Source organism: Perissodus microlepis, chromosome 18 (assembly GCF_051167445.1).
Source record: "Perissodus microlepis isolate ML-2025 ecotype Zambia chromosome 18, ASM5116744v1, whole genome shotgun sequence".
NCBI classification, from domain to species: Eukaryota; Metazoa; Chordata; class Actinopteri; order Cichliformes; family Cichlidae; genus Perissodus; species Perissodus microlepis.
The window spans coordinates 13,542,550-13,561,652 of record NC_140478.1 but is presented as its reverse complement, the minus strand read 5'-3'; the positions used below and the strand labels follow the sequence as shown (position 1 = coordinate 13,561,652).

Sequence of the window (19,103 nt, the reverse complement as noted above, 5' to 3'; positions counted from 1 at the left end):
AGGTGTGGCCGGCATGTGGATCAGAAGATGGTGATGTGATGGTACCTGATTTGTTACAAACTTAAATTTGACAGGTTTTCCGTTTTATTGTTGTGTACATAAAATACATTTTATACCTCTGCTCTAGTACCTATGGAAATTTGTTAACCTGGGTTCTTTTCTGATGTCACGGCTCTCATGTCTTTGATTTGTCAGCAGTTTAACCGCTTCACTCATTTCCCTCATTCAAATGTGTGTTTGAAACTCAAGGGGAGGAAATAGACAAATTAATCAAATGTGTACACCAGAACTTCTTTCTTCCCCAATAAGTCATCTAAGTCATCCAAAGTCCGGTAAGATTAATGTTGTGACCCTTTACAAGGAGCCTGAACTTTAGCTTTAGAACAAGTGAATTGCCCCATGTTACTAAACCCTCTAAAAGTAATAAGTGAGGTCATTTTTTTCAATGCTTAAATCCTTCATATTTTAAATAAATTATTCCAGTTTACATAACTGGTATTTTGAATTGGACACAGCGTTTACATACGCAAAAAAAGATTCTTTCCACATGAAGTAAAAATTGTGAATAAAATGTAACTGGACTATATAGAAATCAATAGGGAAATATATAAATTAATACAATTCAAGGAAATATGCATGGTATACCAATCACATAATTTTCATTATACTAAAATCCATTAAATTCAAATACATTGTTCTTCTGTAACAAAATCACATAGAAAATTTTACATGTAATTAAATTACTAAAAGTCAACAATATATTAAAAATATATTTTAAGTGCATTTTGGGACTTCTGTGTTTCATATATAGCCTGTTCTGGATGTTTATTTCACCTGTTTTAAGAGCCGGTGTACCTTTTGTACTGGAATCCATGCTGGGTTGCACCATCTTGTGGTGGTTGTGCGCACAGCTCCTGTGGTATTGCTGCTTCTATTAAACTTAGCTGCTAGTATATCAAGTACAATTGTGTTAGTCCATTAATTCACATAGACTGTCGACTGACCTATGTGCTCTGTCCCATGCTTGTGTTAAATTGCAAACAAATTGCTCCTACTGGGTCACTTATGGACTTTTAAGTTGGTTGCCAACATAGAGATGTACTTGTCTGGTTCCAGTGTAATATTAAATGAGCAAATGGTAAACTTATCATTACTCAATAGTCCACGTTTTTGTCTGGGTTCAACCTCACCTCATGGTACAAACAGCATGAAATAGAAAAACTGAGGGGTAAAGTTTTTCTATTGACCTTTCCTGCTCAGCAATACTCAGTTGAGTAAGCCTATTTGTAGGCTGTGTAACTCTGTAGAGGTGTAACATGTGGACTAAAGTGAAAGTAAATTAAAGTGAACAAAGGATATTCAAAAGTCCTGTCCCTAATTGTACACTGTAGCGCTGTCAAAGTAACTGCTGTTTACTGCTAACAGGCATGTTTCCAGTAGCTCAGAGGCATTGAAAAGCGAGAGGTTGGTATGAGAATTTGCCCTGAGAGCACAAGAGCAACAAAACAAACTTTCAAAGAGAAATTGAGCAATAATATTAGCAATTACAGGCCTGCTGCAGCCGATCCCTCGTCTCCCTACTTGAACCTTCACTCATCACGTTGCTCTTTCTTTCCATGTGTGTGTAGGAATGTACATTACTGTGTGTACAGCTACATAGGTAATGCATATTCAGTTCACTTAAGTTCTGTTTTATTTATATAGAACCAAATCACAACAAAAGTTGCCTCAAAGTGCTTTACACTGTAAGCTACACACCCAACGATAATACAAAGAAAACAGCGAAAACCCCAATGACCAAGCCCTTAGGCGACAGTGGGAAGGAAAAACTCAGATTTAGCAGAAAGAAACCTGCCACTTCTAATTTCATTGTACCTGTGACAACGACAATAATGACATTCTGATTCTGATTCCAGCAGAACCAGGCTCAGGGAGGGGCGGCCATCTGCTACCACCGGATGGGGGTGAGTAGGATAAAGGAGCCTCTGTGGAAGAGAGCCAGAGATTAATAATAACAAATAATTAAGCAGCCTACTCCTATTGCAGCATAACTAAGGGATGATTCAGGGTCATCTGATCCAGCCCTAACTATATGCTTTAGAAAAACCTAATTAAACCTAATCTTGAAAGTAGAGATAGTGTCTGTCTCCTGAATCCAAACGGAAGCTGGTTCCACAGAAGGGGCCAATGAAGAGAAGTTAATATACAAGAAATAAGCTCTCTCTTTCTAGTACCTGTCAGTATTCTCGCTGCAGCATTTTAGATCAATTGAAGGCTTTTCAGGACATCTTGATAATAACGAATTACAGTAGTCCAGCCTAGAGGTATTAAATGCATGAACTAGTTTTTCAGCGTCACTCTGAGATAGGATTTTTCTAATTTTACAGATATTGCGCAAATGGCAGTCCTATTTGTTCAATATGTGCATTAAAGGACATATCCTGGTCAAAAATAACTCCAAGATTGCTATCAGTGTTTCTGGAGGCCAGAATAATGCCATCCAGAATGGGCATCTGTCTAGAAACCGCATTTCTAAGATTTTTAGGTCTTTATGTCTTTAAGACATTCCTGCAGTTTAACTAACTTGTGTGTGTTATCTGGCTTGATCGACAGATACTCATATGAGCAACAACAATAACATAAAATGTACATTTAAAAAAAAGTTAAATTAACATAAAATAATTTGATCTTTTTAATAAAAGTTATGGCGCTGTTTATAAAAATTAGTAATTATGTAATTAAATAAAAGGCAGTGACAAACAAAAACAAAAAAAGAGTGTTTAGTCTGGATTTATACGAACTGAGATTTGGAGAGCTGGTGTTTGATGAGCGGAGCAGGAAAACTGAGAACAGAGTGTTTCTCTGCGTTCACAGTCAGTGTTTATGGTTTCCAACCCTGCGGCAGCATGCGGGAAGAGAAGTTCCTGGCAATCATACATTTTTTTCCGACGTTGATGTGAACGCTTGTTATGACTAACTAGGCTTGGTATTAACATTGACAACTAACAGATTCGTTTATAAGACAGCTGTGCAGATGTGTCCGCAATATAACTAATCCCGAAATCCCGATTGATCATCGAGCATTCAGCGAGCAGGGAGTTATCAGTATGTGTAAGCGAAAGAAGTAGTCTAGTGGCAAATGATATCCTTACGTAAGCCAAATACGCTTGTGCAAGCGTTATAGCCTGCCCCTCCAGTTTTACCAGGAAGGAAAAGTGTGCTTTGTGGGATGAAAGGTTCAAAAGCAATTCGATGACTGAACAGTACAGTTACAGTCTGCAGGTGTCTGCTTTTCTTTTTTCTTTTTCTTTCTTTCTTTCTTTTTAATTTCTAACACGTCTATGCACGGCGTGTCTGGTTTGACATGTTGCATAAGGTATCTTAAAGCAACTCTCTAGAAACAGTTCGCTTACGCTCCTCCAGGGTTTTTTGCCAGCATGTCAAATGGAAAAATCAGAGACTTTGACGAAATCACGTCTTTTCTGGGCGACTACGGGCTCTTTCAAATTCTCATTATGGTTCTGCTCAGTGTAAGTACAATGCCCGCAGGATACATGGGTGTAATTGTGGTTTTTGTTTCGGATACACCCGAACATTATTGCAGAAGCCCAAACAGCTCCTCGCGCAACGGCACAGAGTGGGAACAGGAGAATGGTTTCCATGACCGGGGCAGCTGGATGGGACCAGGAAGCTGCTCTCGATACAAGCTCAATGAAAACTGGACAGAAAAAGCAGCCGGCTTCAATGACACAGAGCAGTGTTTGGACGGCTGGGTTTTCAGCACTGACAAATACACCGCCACCATCGTTTCTGAGGTTCAGTACTGCCTAAATGATCACTGACAGTCAGCCTGTAGTACACGAATTGTTTCGTATGACTGTGACATTAAAAGACCTCGACTAAGCTAAAACATGTAAAAATCGCTTCATGTATTCGAAATAAACTCACATTATTCTATTATTTGTATCTGAACGTAACCCGAATAACCATATTCTCTCCTTTTAACTGAAGTGGGATCTTGTGTGCGACAATGCATGGAAAGTCCCTTTCTCCACCTCTTTCTTCTTTGTGGGGGCACTTATTGGATCTTTTATTAGTGGACATCTATCAGACCGGTAAGTCTGTCATATAAAAATATGTAATCAGCCTTTGTTGGAAAAAAGTTAAGAAAAGGAGGCTGAGAGAAATCGTGGCTTTAACAAGTAGCCTTTGTCTTTTTCTTCAGTCTCTGATACACGAGGAAAGGTTAAAAAATATTTTTTCTTACCTTGGTGAATTGAAAAAATCATAAAAAGCTTTTGATATATGATTGCTAAAGTGACCTACAAATAAAACTAGTTGCTTTAAAGTTTTAGGAGGAGGGTTAAATTGTTTTCAGAACAGAGTTGTCCAGATAAGTCATGTAAAAATATTTAATACTGCAGTCTGAAAGATGCAGGAGTGTGGCTCAAAGAGGCTCCTAAATTTAGGTCTGTGTACTAAATGTGCATGCTCTTTTGTGTGAGTATGTATTTCCTGGCTGAAAACTATCAAGAGTGTATTTAGAACTCTGCAGGTTTGAGGTTGAAGCCTGCAGAGCTGTTTTCATGTCATCTGAGGCTTGTTTGTTTCCAGTTTGGATTCTATGATCCGCTTGTCTCAGCAAGTTGTTTGGTAAACGGATCAAAGATCTGGAAGCAGATATTCAGTCTAAATATCCAGGTAGTGGGCAACAGAGCAACATCTAGTAGTGTACGCACTACTGTTGTAGAAGGGAGTCTTTTTCTTAGTTCATAACAAGCAGGCAAAGCTACAAGTAAGATTGTCTCTTTCACTTTTAGTGATTGGTATTTGGGGGGGGGTAAAATGTGTTTTTATATACTTACAGTATTTACATATTTATTATTTGATGAGCTGAAACCAAACAATTTTTAATGGTGGTGCTGACAGAAAAAAATTAAAACCCATACCATCTGAGAGAAGAAAAACTGATAACCAGCCCAAACTCACTATGATACTGTTATGTTTTCATGACATTACATCTTTACATCTCTGTATTCCCTATTTCTGCATAACCTTTCTTACAGATTTGGTAGAAAGCCAGTATTTTTTTTCACTATGATCCTACAAACAGTCACCGCCTTGATCCAGGTCACCTCCGTCAGCTGGGTCATGTTCACTATCCTCAACTGTCTAAGAGGACTTGGCCAAATTTCCAGTTTCATTGCATCACTCGTACTCGGTAAGACAGTCCATTTGCTCCTATCACACTTCAAGAAGTCTCGGCATGTATTCTCCAGGGCTGAAACAAAGTGTAGCACAGAGCCATGCTTCTGTTCCTCAGTGTGGCAGTGGTTCAAAACCCATTGAAAGGTTGTGCTGTACCAATTCATTTTGGGTCTTAAAAACCTGGTTGTATTGTGTTGAGGCAGTTTAAAGAAGCATTAATCACTATTTCTTGTCTTTTTGTTAAACATATCACATTTACCTAACACGCACCAGAGGAGACACACGTTTCTAGTAGGGTTACATCATCCAGCGTAAAAAAAAAATTGTGCCAAACACGTTGATCCTTCCGCTGTGGTGACATTTTATAAATAAAAGGTCAGCCAATAGAAGCTTTCATGTGAACGAGCAGAATTAAAGTCTACATAAAAGTTTCTTTAACCCCGAGAGGTCTAATCAGCATCTGTGGTGATCCTAACCATAATTTATTATATTATTTAATTTCTTCTGACTATGATTGCCGACTCCTGTTTGTCTGAACAAAGCTGTATTTTTCAGCTCCAGAGGTATCTCCATGAAATCAGATAAAGTGCCTCAAGCATTGAAGGAGCGTCCTTTTGATCTAAGGCTGTGCTCCTTGAAAGAAAGGCGTTTTGGCTTTTTGTAGCTTACTTTTCATCTCCAAGGCTCTAGGCTAAAGTAAAATACTCCTTTAAGCCATTGTCTCAGAAAACCAATCCTCTCATGTTTCCTTTCATTAAAGCCCAGTCCTTCATCTTTGTCTTGTCCAGGTTCTGAAATACTGAGTAAGTCTGCCAGGGTGACCTACATTCTGCTGGGACACAGTCTTGGGTTTGGCTTTGGCTATGCCTTATTGCCCGTCTTTGCGTACTTCATACGTGGCTGGAGGATGCTGCTGGTTGCTGCTGCCCTCCCAGGCTTCCTATTTATTCCAACGTGGTGGTAAATCTAATGGATGATGATTCATGTAACCAGTGCACAGAGAATTTTATTAGGACTTTGTGCACCCCTGCATTTCAGTGCATTAATCCGATATTAGCAATGCAATTTTAGAGAAACATGTCAGTATTTGGGTTTTAACATTCAGTTAAGGTTACGTAAAAAATCTGAATGGGGAAAGATTTTACCATGATATTATTGTAAGTGCTATTGGCTGTTTCTAAAAAAAAACATAAGAGTCTCTTGGGTTAACTCTAATAAAACATATATAATATTGTGGTCTGATGAAAATGACCAGAGTAGCTGGAGCTGATACAATGACATAGCTAACTCACATAACTGCTGTTTATATTTGTGGTGTTCACGACATGCCCAGCCTTGTCAATAAGGAGCTAGGTTCCTGTTAAACAAAACTGGAAAACTGAGTCCACAGTTACTTGATCTGTGAAACTCAATTTCCATGTGATGCTGCATGTGGATGTCTCATAACACCAACTTTGCTTCTCATACAGTTGTTATGAAAAGTATAAAACATATTCACATACATTATAGAAATATTTGATCAGCGAGTGGACACCAACAGACTTGTTACAGCAGGCAACATTAAAATTTGTGCATGTACTATTTGGATTCAATTCGATGTAGACCATGAAAGTAACTCTGGAACATTTGATGAATGCAGAGTTAGAACAGAAGTTAGTCAGTGCCTGCAAGATAATGTTTTTGTTTAGTCAGATACATTACATGTGCATATTCTGTCACTCAGCGTAAGGAATTAGAATATTTTTTATTTATCCTTCAATCTAACCAGCCAAGCTAAACGAATCTATTTTTTTTGGTTTTATTTGTCTTTGCGTTAATATATAACATAAAAAACTGTTCAAGTGCAAGTTGCATCAAAGCAAACCAGAAGATTTCTGAAATAATGCCCTTTAGGCAGGCAAGGCCAAATTAGGGAAATTTGAAAATAACCTATCAGCACAAACATGTTATGCCAACTGTCAGGCACGGTGGTGGAGGGTGGTGATTTGAGTTTGTTTTGCAGCCACAGGATTTGGGCACCTTGCAATCATTAGGCCGACCATGAACACCTCTGTATACCAAAGCATTGTTAAGTCAGATGTGAGGCCAGCTGTCGGACAGATAAAGCTTCATCCAAATTGTGTCATGTAACAGGACAATGATTGAAGCCACAGCAGCAAATCTGCGACAGAATGGCTGAAAAACAAAAGAATCAAGGTGTTGCAATGGCCCAGTCAAAGTCCAGATCTCACCCTGACTGAAATGCTGTGGCAAAACCTTAAAGGAGCAAATAAACGAATGCCCACAAACTGCAATGAACTGAAGCAACATTGTAAAAAAGAGTGGGTCAAAGTTCCTTCACAGCGATATGAGAGACCCATAAAGTCATGCAGAAAACTTTTACTTCAAGTTATTGCTGCTAAAGGTGGTTCTACAAGCTACTGAATCACAGATTGTACTTAGTTTTCCAAAGGACTGCTTAGAGTGAAAACAAGTGAAAAATATATTTTTGACACGAGTGTATATATACTGGAGGAGTGTCCACCACACAGACAGAGAGAGAGAAAACAACAACGGACCCAACACACTACAGGATCTCAATAAACAGGAATAATGAAATAAAACAGATTAATGAACTTAATTAATGAACCTCAGAATTGTTCCTCATATATATTCTGACATGTAGATTTAGTTACATCTGGTATCACACAGTACATCAAATCCGTACATTACTGAACTGGCGTTACTGAAAACTGTTATACTGTCAAATCCACTGAGGGTTTTGCTGAGTGATGCAATAAGTCTTTTGTTTTCTTTTAGAAACCAGAAATGGCACACACATAAAACAAAGTCCAGCCTCACTATCCTTTTTACGAGCGCATGAAACTAATTTCTCAAAAGCAAAGTTCACTCACGATCAGTTCAGACAAGATAACACTGTTGTCAGTCAGCCTGGACGACATTTGGGTGACAGTTGTGATAGATAACACGTGTTTTCACTGAATCTGAAAAAATCTTGTTTTGAGGTGCATGTTTTGCTTTACGCTTTTCACTGCTCTTGTGTGTGCAGCTTGATTCCTGAGTCGCCTCGTTGGCTTTTGCAGAAAGGTCGAGTGGAGGAGGCTGAGCTTGTCATACGTAAGGCTGCCCAGTGGAACAGAGTCCCCGCCCCTGAGGTCATATTCAGAGCTGGGGATTGCTTGGAGCTCATGGTACCATTTTTTTTTTTTCCTTGAGCTATGAAAGCCATTGTGCTCCAGTATAAAATATAACTTAAAGTGTAGAAATCACACAATACTTTTCCACCATGCAATCTGAAATTATTATATATTCAATGTGGACAGACGACTTTGCTCTATAATGTTCTGTTTCTTTCTGTGTCTAATTCAGCAGGATAAAGATGAAGAAGAGCAGACATACACTTACATGGACTTGATGCGCACCCATAACATAAGGAACATAACAATTTTAGGTGTTTTCATATGGTAATGGGCTTTCCAGAAACATACAGTAATGCCAGATATTGTGTTGCATGTTGTAGTACCAATAATTATGCTGTCTAATGTAAAACAAACTTGTATTGCTGAGTCTTGATTGTGCTTTTTTTGCAGGATCTCTGTGGCCATGGTCTACTATGGGCTCTCTCTCAATAGCAGCAACCTGCATGGAAACATCTACCTCAACTGCTTCATTTCTGCAGCCATTGACATTGTTGTGTATGTATCCACCTGGCTTCTGATTGATAGGGCTCCACGGCCCACTTTACTCTTCACCACGCTGATGTTCTGCGGTATCATGCTTCTGGTTATAAAGCTGGTTCCTGAAGGTATGTGTACAATATCAGCAGTGCCAGGAATTAACTAGAACACTCAGTAGATTAGCACATTGTTTAAACTTTTTCTAATCACTGCCTTTTTCTTTCCAGACATGCCCATCATGGTCCAGGTGTTGGCTTTGGTAGGAAAGATTGGTGTATCTGCTGCTTACTGCTTTATCTACTTGTTTTTCACTGAGCTGATGCCCACTGTGGTCAGGAACATGGGCTTGGGGATCTGCGCCACAGCTGCACGAATAGGAGCTATCATATGTCCTTATTTACTTTACATGGGTAAGTGTGCTTTCTTTTTGTTTTTCGGTCAGAGAGCTTAGGGGAGGTGCATGGGCATCAAAGCTGAAGCAACAATATCCATGTTCGGGGCTAATCTGGCATTTTAGTATTTCAGTTAGTGTTTCACTTTGATAAGAGGGGCAGTGGTTAGCATTGCTGGCTCACAGCGAGAAGAGTTATATCCATGTTAGGGCATTTCTGTGTGGAGTCGGTACATTTTCCTCGTGCGTGGGTAGTCTGGCTCCTTCGTACAGTCTATAGACACGTGTGGGGTTAGGCTAACTGTAGATGTGAAGCATCTATGGTTGTCTGTCTCACCCCATGATAATTAAGTCTCCCAGCAACCCTAAAACAGATAAGCAGAAGAAACTGGATGGATGGACTTTGATTGGACAGCCTAACATTGCATTCTGGTTTGACCATGATTTCTGTAATAGGTTTGCAGTTCATGAGCCTGAGTGAAGGAAGCCGTGACAACAGAATTGACCTTAATGTGTAAAATCAACAGAGACCACTTTCAAATGACAAAGTCCACTTTAGGACTGACGGTTTAATAAATAACACTATACATGCAGTTATTATCAGAGGCCTCAACCTCATTTCTACTGTGACCTAGAGTTGTCATGTGTGATTTAAGTGGTTTGATTAAGGAAGTCTGTTTTCCACCTCTCTTGAAATTATTGTTAGTTGGTTACATTTTTGTATATTCATTTCCCCAATGGTTTTCTCATCTTCTCTGGACTCTGTATATCTTTTTAATTCTGAAATACATCTTGGTAACCTGACCTCCTTCCATTATTGTGTACAAGAGAATGTGCTAACACCATTTTTCCCTTTTTCCGTTTTGTTTTTTTGTTGCCAGTATATTGCTTTATTGATCTGGTTTTAAATGTATTTGTAAATGTTGTAATATAATTCTTAATGCTTGTGTATTGTGCACATCTTCATGATGTGGAAATTCTTTTAACAGTGAAAAGATCTCTCATCGTTCCATTTTAAATGCCTTTTATTTTTCTTGCAGGTCTATACAGCAAGATCCTTCCCTACATCATTTTTGGCACAGCCAGTATTATGGCTGCTGCTGTTAGCATGTTGTTGCCAGACACCAGAAACAGCAAACTCCCTGACCTTCTCATCCAGACCAAACATATCAGACGGTATGTTGTTGATGGACGTACCGAGTTCAGATTTCCCTTTTTTTTTAATGGAGTAATGTTTGTGGATGGGAGTACACTATAACCATGACCTGAAATTAAAGGATCCGGCTTTTGATAATAAGTCTGTTACTAATGTATTTGTATTATGCAGTATATATAAACGCACTGGCTCACATCAGAAACATTTTAATTAAAAGGAGCAAAAATTCTTCAGAGCCAACTGAATCACAGCATTTTTTTGTGTGTGTGTATTTTAGCCATTCTTATTTATCTGTTCATTCTGCCTTCATTTCTCTTTATATCTTTAAGCTTCTCCTGCTGTTCAAAGGAAGCTCTTTCAACCCGACCTGATGCAACTGAAGGCTTCAAAGAAGTGAACTAGAGTGCCATCTACTGAAAGGAAATCACACAGCAAGTGTGGAAGGACCACCTGCATTTGAAGATGAACTACATGTATCGTTAGCTTTAAGATGTGTCTGTAGGTCTGTGAGAGGTTAATCTGAAGAAAGTTAACTGAGCTTCTTTGTTCTTGTCATGCAGAATTAGTGATATACTTAAATTCCTGGGTTTACACTTTCTCCATCCAGAGTCTTAAATGGTGCTTTTGTTTTTGGCCTACATGATTGTTCGTCTGTTTGTTTTTCAGAATGTATTTTTATGCACTCTTGTATTTACAACATTTATTAAAATAAACTGCATCTCACAATGACGTAGACAAAAAATTAATTGTGTAGATGGTTTTGAAATAGATTTGCCTAATTTGATAAGTCTTCATGTCTGTCCAGTTTTTGCTGATTTAGAAAAACACCCCTCATTTCATTATATTGTGCTAGGAAAATCAGATTTATTGAAACGTGTAAAAAATACATTCGGAATACAAAAATAGTTTGCACAATTCTAAAGAGCCTGAAAGTGGTACCACCCTTATTTTTCAGTATGTCCTGAACTCTTTTAAGCTTTCTTAGGAATAGTTCTCCAGGGTTCTTGAACAAGATTCAAGCTCTTCTTTTTGGTTTGTTGGCTGTATTTTGTTCTGTTCCCAGTGTTGTGGTCCAGATTCTGATGAGGCAAATCCATCACTTCCAGTGTTCCACTAAAGACATGATTTTCAGATTGTGTTCATTTGTTTCTTCAATTGTTTTTCTCTGAAGAACACACTGCACACCATGCTGACATGCTGTGTTTGAGCTAATAGCTCTTACAATGTGTAGACACTACACTGGTTTCAAAGTGCTTTTTTTTTGCTTCCATAATTCATAGGTCAGTGTTAAATGGCTTAATACCATAAAACAGATACATAGTCTTCTGAAAATGGTCAGGTACAACTACTTGGCCAAACCTGAGTGAAAAATCAACCAATGTCCAAAGAAAAAAAAGAGGGTCTTTCGAAAGTCTGGAGAATTATTGCCCATGATAACTTAAAAAATAATAAAAAAATAAATAAATACAAGAAAGTCTGGCAGTGTGGAAGGATGAAATAAAGAAATGAAGGCTGGCTTGAGACCTTCGCACGGTAATGTACATTGGTAATCCGAGAAAGAAGCGCAGACACAATAGAAAGTCTCAGGCCTCCGTTTTGTGCTTCAGGTGATCCATGGATGAATTGTTAGCCAATCAAAACAGGCAGCTTGGCAAGGCTATAGATCCGAAAGACTTTCAAGCAGTACCATCAGCTTCACGATTATTTATTTATATAAATAAATATTTGAAAAGCCTGCATTCCGGATAGTGTTCTAAAGAAATAAGTGTTATTACTGCCTTCAAAGATAGATCCATATGTCTTTGAAGGCAGGTTAACAAATAGAAAGAACTTTAAATCTTTTTTTTTTTATTATTTTACAATATTTTTTACAACTTTGTTATTTCCCATTTTACAAAACAAAAGGCTCTCACAGCATGTATTCGCTAAAGTCCTTTGTACAAAAGGTTGCACGTTTTAAAAAATGTAATCTAAATACACAAGTAGAGCGATAAAATAAAATACGTTTTTTAAAAATCTAATTAAATTTAAATGATCAAATAACGAGACTAATTTACGGGTTTTGTTTAATTATTTTTATTTTTCCTTTTTTACTAAAGAGTTTCAATTCATTCGGCCATCTGTTTACGTATGCTTTGGTATCTGTTGGAAACATTGGTTGGAAGTATCTACATGTCAGCGTTCATACTGCTGCTCGCGCAGCTGTCTAAAATATCGCGAGATTGCTATTCTGGACTACTTAAGGCTCAGTCTTGATGAATCGTGATCATCCCTGCTGAAGACACTAGACCCCGGTGTCTACAGCAATAACACACCTACCCCGCTGAAAGAAGATATTGGGATAAAACAGCCAGTTAAGCTAATGTTTCTAACTTAAACAAAGGGGGAAGTCACCGGAAGAAAAGTGAACAAACATCCGCTTGCTTTCGACTCGCGTGAAATGTGCGGCTGTCACGCAACAGCTAGCAGATGAAGTTAGATAGCTAGCTAACGTGTATGTGCTGATAGTTATGGCTTTAGCTTTGAAAATCTTTTTTTTGCCTTTACGTTGTAGCTAGTTAATCCTCGATTAATTGGACATTTACATTTTGGTGCAAGTGCGGTGACCATTATGCTAGTTGTCGTGCTACGTCTACTCATCTAACACTAACCTAGCTAGCTAAGACTGGTGTTATATTACCGTATTTGTATTCATAATTTGATGTGTCGCTCTTGTAGTAAATTAGATTTAAGCTGAGTCACAGGTTAAGCCGGCGTTGATTTGAAGACAAATTAAGTAAGTTTAGCCAGGTTAACTGTCCTACCTGGTAACAGCTAAACAGAAAACGTCAAGTAGATAACATCTAGTCTATAAGACAGTGTTTGTCTATTATCTAACCTCCCAAAGTTGCACGTGCTAATCACAGGCCCCTTACCTTGTCAGCAATTTCTAAATCATATAGATTACAGGATCTTATCATCTGTAGCTGTAGAGGAAAGTGTCACTCAGTCCAAGTTCATATTTTACCCTCAAATAAACATGGCTCCTAAAAAGAGACCAGTGCCCTTAAACATTGCTCCTGCTAGTGATGGATTATCCACCTCCATGAATACAGAGATTACATCTGAGTAAGTTGACCTGCTGAGTTAAAATTTTGCAGTTGTTTGAAAACATGTTATTCTAAACTGTGTCTTAATTTTATCAGGGCCAATTTAGAAGCGCTGAAGAAAATACTGGAGGAGCTGGACCTGGATGAACAACAAAAGAAAAGATTAGAAGCTTTCCTTACCCAGAAGGCCAAGGTTGGCGAGCTGAAAGATGATGACTTCCATCGTATCTGCGAGCTGGGTGCAGGCAACGGAGGAGTGGTCAACAAGGAGTGCCACAAACCTTCAGGCATAATCATGGCCAGAAAAGTGAGCTTTTGCAATTATAAAACAAAAAGCTGCTGGGTCTTTTATACTTGAGTTGATCTTTCTGGTCTTAGTGTTCACCCTTTGATACCCATTTAATATAACACCTTTCTTCTGTGTTTAGCTCATACATTTAGAAATAAAACCTGCAATAAGAAACCAGATTATCAGAGAGCTTCAGGTACTACACGAGTGTAATTCTCCCTACATTGTGGGTTTCTATGGAGCTTTTTACAGCGATGGAGAAATCAGCATCTGCATGGAACACATGGTAAGAGTTAAAAAATTGTATTCCAGTAGTGTTTTGATCCCAACAAAGATATCATCTTTTCTCTTATCTGTTGCTGAAGACTTATAGAGAGGACAACTGGATTAAAAAGTGTTTTTTACCCAAACAATCAAATGATGTTGTCTAAAATCCCTATCCATTTTGCCCAATGTCTTTGTAATTGAGTTAACCTGGTGTGTGTGTACATGCGTGTATGCATATGCAGCAGTAATTTGTTGGAAGTGGGTTAATGAGATACACAAACTGTGTTAATTCTTTACAGTATACACAAAAAGGATAGAATAATCTAGCCAGTCACTGGCTACATTAGTCGCCTTGAGTTATTCTTTGCCCCTGACAGTGCCTTCTTCCTTGTCCCAAGATATACACTCTCCATCTGATATACTTGTTCCTAATCCTGCCACTTCTTGCCACTCTCAATGTACATCTCAGTTCAATCTTCAATTGAATTCCACCTCATTTTCATCATCAGCCCCTTACAGACGCAGGTCTGTTATGACTTTTGCGTAACTGTTTTTAAGAATCAATCTGTTGGCATTTTCATTTACTTTCTGAATACTCAGTCTTCAGGCTGCCTTCTGTTATTTTAGCACTCGTATCACAAGTTGCTGTAATCTCTCTGGTGTAGGATGGTGGCTCTCTGGACCAGGTGATGAAAGAAGCAAAGCGGATTCCTGAAGAGATTCTGGGCAAAGTCAGCATTGCTGTAAGTATATTATTTTTTGCTCTCATGTTCTAATGTGGTAGTAAGTGGTAGACATTAATGAAACAATGTAGTGTTTTAATTTAATTAATTGAGGCGTTTAAAAACAAACAAACAACCAAACAATCACGTTCTGTCATAGTTATGTTATGATTTGTATTGAGATTAGGATCAAAATAACCATACTTGCTTTGCACAAGTGCATCTAAACACTTGTCACTCTTAGTTCAGGATGAGTTCTGTCATATTGTTTTCTGTAGCATCAAGCCTATTTAGCGTCATTGACTTCCTTAATTTTTCTCTGTTTTGAAACAGGTTTTGAGAGGCCTTGCCTACCTAAGAGAAAAACATCAAATCATGCATAGAGGTATCAGCATTTTCATTACGTTTATGATTGTATCTTGAATAAATGAGTTTCATCTGCAAGTATGATGTGGAGCAGTTTCTATTTACAGCCTAGTTTGATCTCAAGTGGGCCAGATCAGTAAAAGAACTGCATAATAACATCTTACTATAACGATCGTTGTGTGCGTGTATGTTTGTTCCCAACTCCTTCTAGACCCCGTTCATTATTAAACTGAATTAAACTTGCTATATACATTTTTTGGAACTAAACTATAGTGTTTTACTCTTTTTGACTGAAACAAGTTGTTGGGCTAGTAATATTTTCCATACAGATTCATTTGGGTATTAAAACTTTCATCACTTTTCCCAGAAAAGCAGTGTGGCTTGTTGAAAAAAATGAGGATATTTATGATTTTACTACAACTTTGACACTTTGCAAAGCCATCCAGAGAAGGGCTGGGCCATATCATACCATTCACGGTATTACCGGTATAATGTTGGGCAACTATAAGAAAATGAAATATCGCGATAGAATATGGGTAAAACGCGCATGTGCAGTGCCTTTGTTTTCATACGCACATGGCGGCGACGGAGAATGAGAAGGGCGAAAGCCAATTGTTGAATGAAACGGATGAACCAGAATTGGTTTGTATAAATGCTGCAATTTCAGTGGTGGAACTGGTTTAGCTTTCGTCCGTCAGATACAGAACAAAACACTATTTTTGGTAGAGCATGCTAGCGGGCCGTCGTTATTACCATGTTTTTTTGAAAATACGGCACACTTAAAATCAATTCTTTGATTTTTCTGAAAATCGACAGTGCCCTTTATAATCCTGTGTGCCTTATGTATGAATTCTGGTTGTTTTTACTGACCTCGAAACGATTTTCTGTGGTACACGGCGCTTGAAAATCTATCAAATGTTTTAGTACGACTTTGCTAAGCTACGAACCCGCACCGCTTGATGGATTGTTGGAGCATTACGGCTATCGTAGGCAGGAGCCTCGCGGAGTGATACGTACTGTGCTTCAACATAATATTATGTGTGTATAACCTCTTTTTAAGTTTTGTGGATATTATACATGGTTATGCTGAGATATGTCGGCCAATTTCCACTGGAAATGCCTTTTGGTTAAACTGTCAGCAAGGAATTTGCATTTACACTGTTAAATTTTTATATAACTTTAATGCACATAAAAAACAGCTGCTTGTTTAAGTGAAAATACATTGATGGGCTTTTCATGCACTAATAAAGTTGTGAAGTTGTAAAATATTTTGTCTAGTGTCAAATATATTGTGAGTTATATCGTTATCGCAAATTTTCAAATGTATATCATGATAAATATTTTCGGTCATATCGCCCTGCTCTAATCCAGAGGATCTTAGTGGATCCTTTGGTGGGCTGATTCTGGGCCTCAGGCTGTTTGACATCCATAGTATAGAGATTCAGTTGGATAACATTTTCATGTAATTTTATAAGTAATAAAATGTCCTTTTTATTCTCAGATGTGAAACCCTCAAACATCCTGGTAAACTCACGCGGGGAGATCAAGCTGTGTGACTTTGGTGTGAGCGGGCAGCTCATAGACTCAATGGCCAATTCCTTTGTTGGGACAAGATCCTACATGTCGGTATGTTTGGGTCTGTTTATGAAACCTGTGTACAAGTTTGTTTCGCATCAATGTTCATGTAATGTGAGAATCTTTTTAACTCATTTTAGGTCAGTAACTTCAATAACAGGATTCTTTTCTGCTAATTTTGATGAAGAGATTTATCCACTGATACATATTTATCTTGAGATTAATGCTTCAGCTGTTTGATCAGTGTTCAACAGTTCCATATTACTATAATAAAGAACTGATGATTGTTTTGTGTGTTGTTTATGTTTGATGTCTAGCCTGAGAGATTGCAAGGGACTCATTACTCTGTGCAGTCTGATGTGTGGAGTATGGGCTTGTCCCTTGTAGAGCTGTCAGTTGGACGCTTTCCCATCCCCCCTCCAGATGCTAAGGAGCTGGAGGCCATATTTGGACGACCAATCTTGGATGATACACAGGGACAGACCCACAGCACATCCCCTAGACCCAGACCTCCGGGTAGACCTGTTAGTGGTAAGCTACACAATCATCTGTGTGTGTTTCAGATGGCTGGCTGAAAGTGCAGTAGGCAAACCTTGCATGCAGACTGCTCCAAGTTTCCACATGAGAAATCACGTAACTTGCTGATATCAGTGAATTAGACACTCTGATTTATGAACCTGTCTGCTCCGTGATTGCTCGATGCCCCAAAGGAATGTTTGCCATGTTTTTAATTGAAGGTTTTTTTCTGATTGAGTTCTCACTTGTTTTGTTAAACTGACTTCCCCAGGCCACGGTCCGGTAATGGCTATCTTTGAACTACTAGACTACATTGTCAATGAGGTAAGATTACAAGAAGTTATCCAAAGCAGCATTTATTGTCAACCACGTAAAATCACGAAGGAGTCGCTTTCTGCTGTTTATCCTACAACATTTTCTTTTAACTTTCAGCCACCGCCTAAACTACCCCATGGAGTATTCACCCCTGATTTTCAGGATTTTGTGACCAAGTGGTAGGACATTTTAAAACTCAACATATTGCTCACCTTTCCTCACTTACACATGTTAAGCGTCAAGTAGCATGACAAGTAATAGTGACATAACATTGGATTACATGTTTACTAACTTGATGGATGATCTTGATCTTCTTTGTGTCCAGTCTCATCAAAAATCCAGCAGACAGGGCTGACTTAAAAATGTTAATGGTAAGTGTCAGTTTGACTTTAAGTTCCCTATTTTTTTTAAACAGATTATCACAAAGTAAAATATGTGACAGGCCTAAATCACTGTCATTTTTATAGTAAAAAACTTCTCAACTAAACCGGCAGTGCTGTTTAACTTGATAGCAACTATATATTTAGTCAGCTGAGTTAGTGTGTTGTTAATATTTGTGCTTTTTCAGAACCACACATTTATCAAGCGGTCTGAAGCAGAGGAGGTGGATTTCGCTGGGTGGCTTTGTAAAACAATGGGAATGAACCAACCCAGCACTCCCACACGCACTGCAGACTGAGCTACGTATATTCACTCAGACATTATGTAAAAACATGAAGACACTGCTGCCTAAAACTGTACATTCAGATATACTGTATACACCTTGTGTGACACATCCTCCCTCAGGTGGATCCGTAAAAGCTTCATCTTCAAATCAGCTCTATGATATTTTATCACATAATTCACATCCCAGGATAGACACTTAAACAACACACACAAATGATTGTTGGAAGTGTTGACAGCATAGAGTATTAGATCGTACACATACTGTATAGAATTGTAAAAGACTTACTTGGAAAGGTTCATAAAACAGAACAAAAGAAATAACCAATATTTGTAATTTCATCCCCAGCCCCCCTAAATCCAATGCAGTTTTCCAGCTTTCTTGTCTGAAATTTTCTGAAGTGCTCTGAGGCTTACGCTGTTTTCACACATGCACTGGAAAATGTTGAAAGAATCCAGTGTGGATACTCACCCAGTTACTCTGTATGGTCCCCCTTACATGCGGCTCCGCTGGGTAATGTCCAATTAAGGGCTGCAGTGCATGTTTGAAAACAGCATTACAGTACAAGTATGTCAATCCCAGTTATTACAATCATGGCTAGGCTTTGTGTGTCTACAGAAAAATATACTTATGAGTTTCTTTATATGTCTGTTATGCAAATACACTGAGAAATGTAAGGATTAGCTTATTTTACTGAACAGGTTGCGCACATCTGAGATGTTTCTGAAGTTTCTTGCTTTTCTTAACATGGCAGATTTCTACAAATTTTGAGATGTGTTGAGGTGAAGCACAATGTTTCATGCTTTACAGCATGACCCTCATGTCAAAGCCAAAAATAATAAAAAAGTGTTTTTACAAACGTTAAAAA

General features: G+C 38.3%; 2 protein-coding genes across 3 annotated transcripts; both read left to right on the top strand.

Moving 5' to 3' along the window:
* The first annotated feature begins 3,252 nt into the window (after positions 1–3,252).
* LOC146367487 (organic cation/carnitine transporter 2-like) lies at positions 3,253–11,158 on the top strand. Of its 2 annotated transcripts, none has more exons than XM_084913384.1 (10): positions 3,253–3,815; positions 4,012–4,115; positions 5,067–5,221; positions 5,997–6,168; positions 8,258–8,399; positions 8,581–8,672; positions 8,799–9,013; positions 9,113–9,295; positions 10,317–10,452; positions 10,762–11,158. In XM_084913384.1, exons 1-10 carry the CDS (start codon positions 3,438–3,440, stop codon positions 10,832–10,834), a joined length of 1,650 nt encoding a protein of 549 aa, XP_084769510.1. In that variant the 5' UTR covers positions 3,253–3,437; the 3' UTR covers positions 10,835–11,158. The 2 variants fall into 2 exon arrangements, with proteins under 2 accessions (XP_084769510.1, XP_084769509.1); XM_084913383.1 differs by having other exon boundaries at positions 8,578–8,672.
* Positions 11,159–12,646: 1,488 nt separating this feature from the next.
* On the top strand, positions 12,647–19,103 carry map2k2b (mitogen-activated protein kinase kinase 2b). The gene is made up of 11 exons (XM_084912925.1): positions 12,647–13,540; positions 13,618–13,828; positions 13,950–14,096; positions 14,743–14,820; positions 15,133–15,184; positions 16,667–16,791; positions 17,058–17,271; positions 17,528–17,580; positions 17,689–17,750; positions 17,897–17,942; positions 18,140–19,103. Exons 1-11 carry the CDS (start codon positions 13,452–13,454, stop codon positions 18,248–18,250), a joined length of 1,188 nt encoding a protein of 395 aa, XP_084769051.1. The 5' UTR covers positions 12,647–13,451; the 3' UTR covers positions 18,251–19,103.

What these genes read in the sequence shown, in the direction of transcription:
- LOC146367487 (XM_084913383.1), top strand. Translation starts at nt 3,438, where the DNA reads ATGTCAAATGGAAAAATCAGAGACTTTGACGAAATCACGTCTTTTCTG. An exon ending in CTATTTATTCCAACGTGGTG is followed by an intron (nt 6,169 to 8,257) that starts GTAAATCTAATG and finishes TTGTGTGTGCAG; the next exon opens with CTTGATTCCTGAGTCGCCTC. An exon ending in ATTTTAGGTGTTTTCATATG is followed by an intron (nt 8,673 to 8,798) that starts GTAATGGGCTTT and finishes CTTTTTTTGCAG; the next exon opens with GATCTCTGTGGCCATGGTCT.
- map2k2b (XM_084912925.1), top strand. Translation starts at nt 13,452, where the DNA reads ATGGCTCCTAAAAAGAGACCAGTGCCCTTAAACATTGCTCCTGCTAGT. An exon ending in AATACAGAGATTACATCTGA is followed by an intron (nt 13,541 to 13,617) that starts GTAAGTTGACCT and finishes TAATTTTATCAG; the next exon opens with GGCCAATTTAGAAGCGCTGA. An exon ending in TCCGGGTAGACCTGTTAGTG is followed by an intron (nt 17,272 to 17,527) that starts GTAAGCTACACA and finishes TGACTTCCCCAG; the next exon opens with GCCACGGTCCGGTAATGGCT.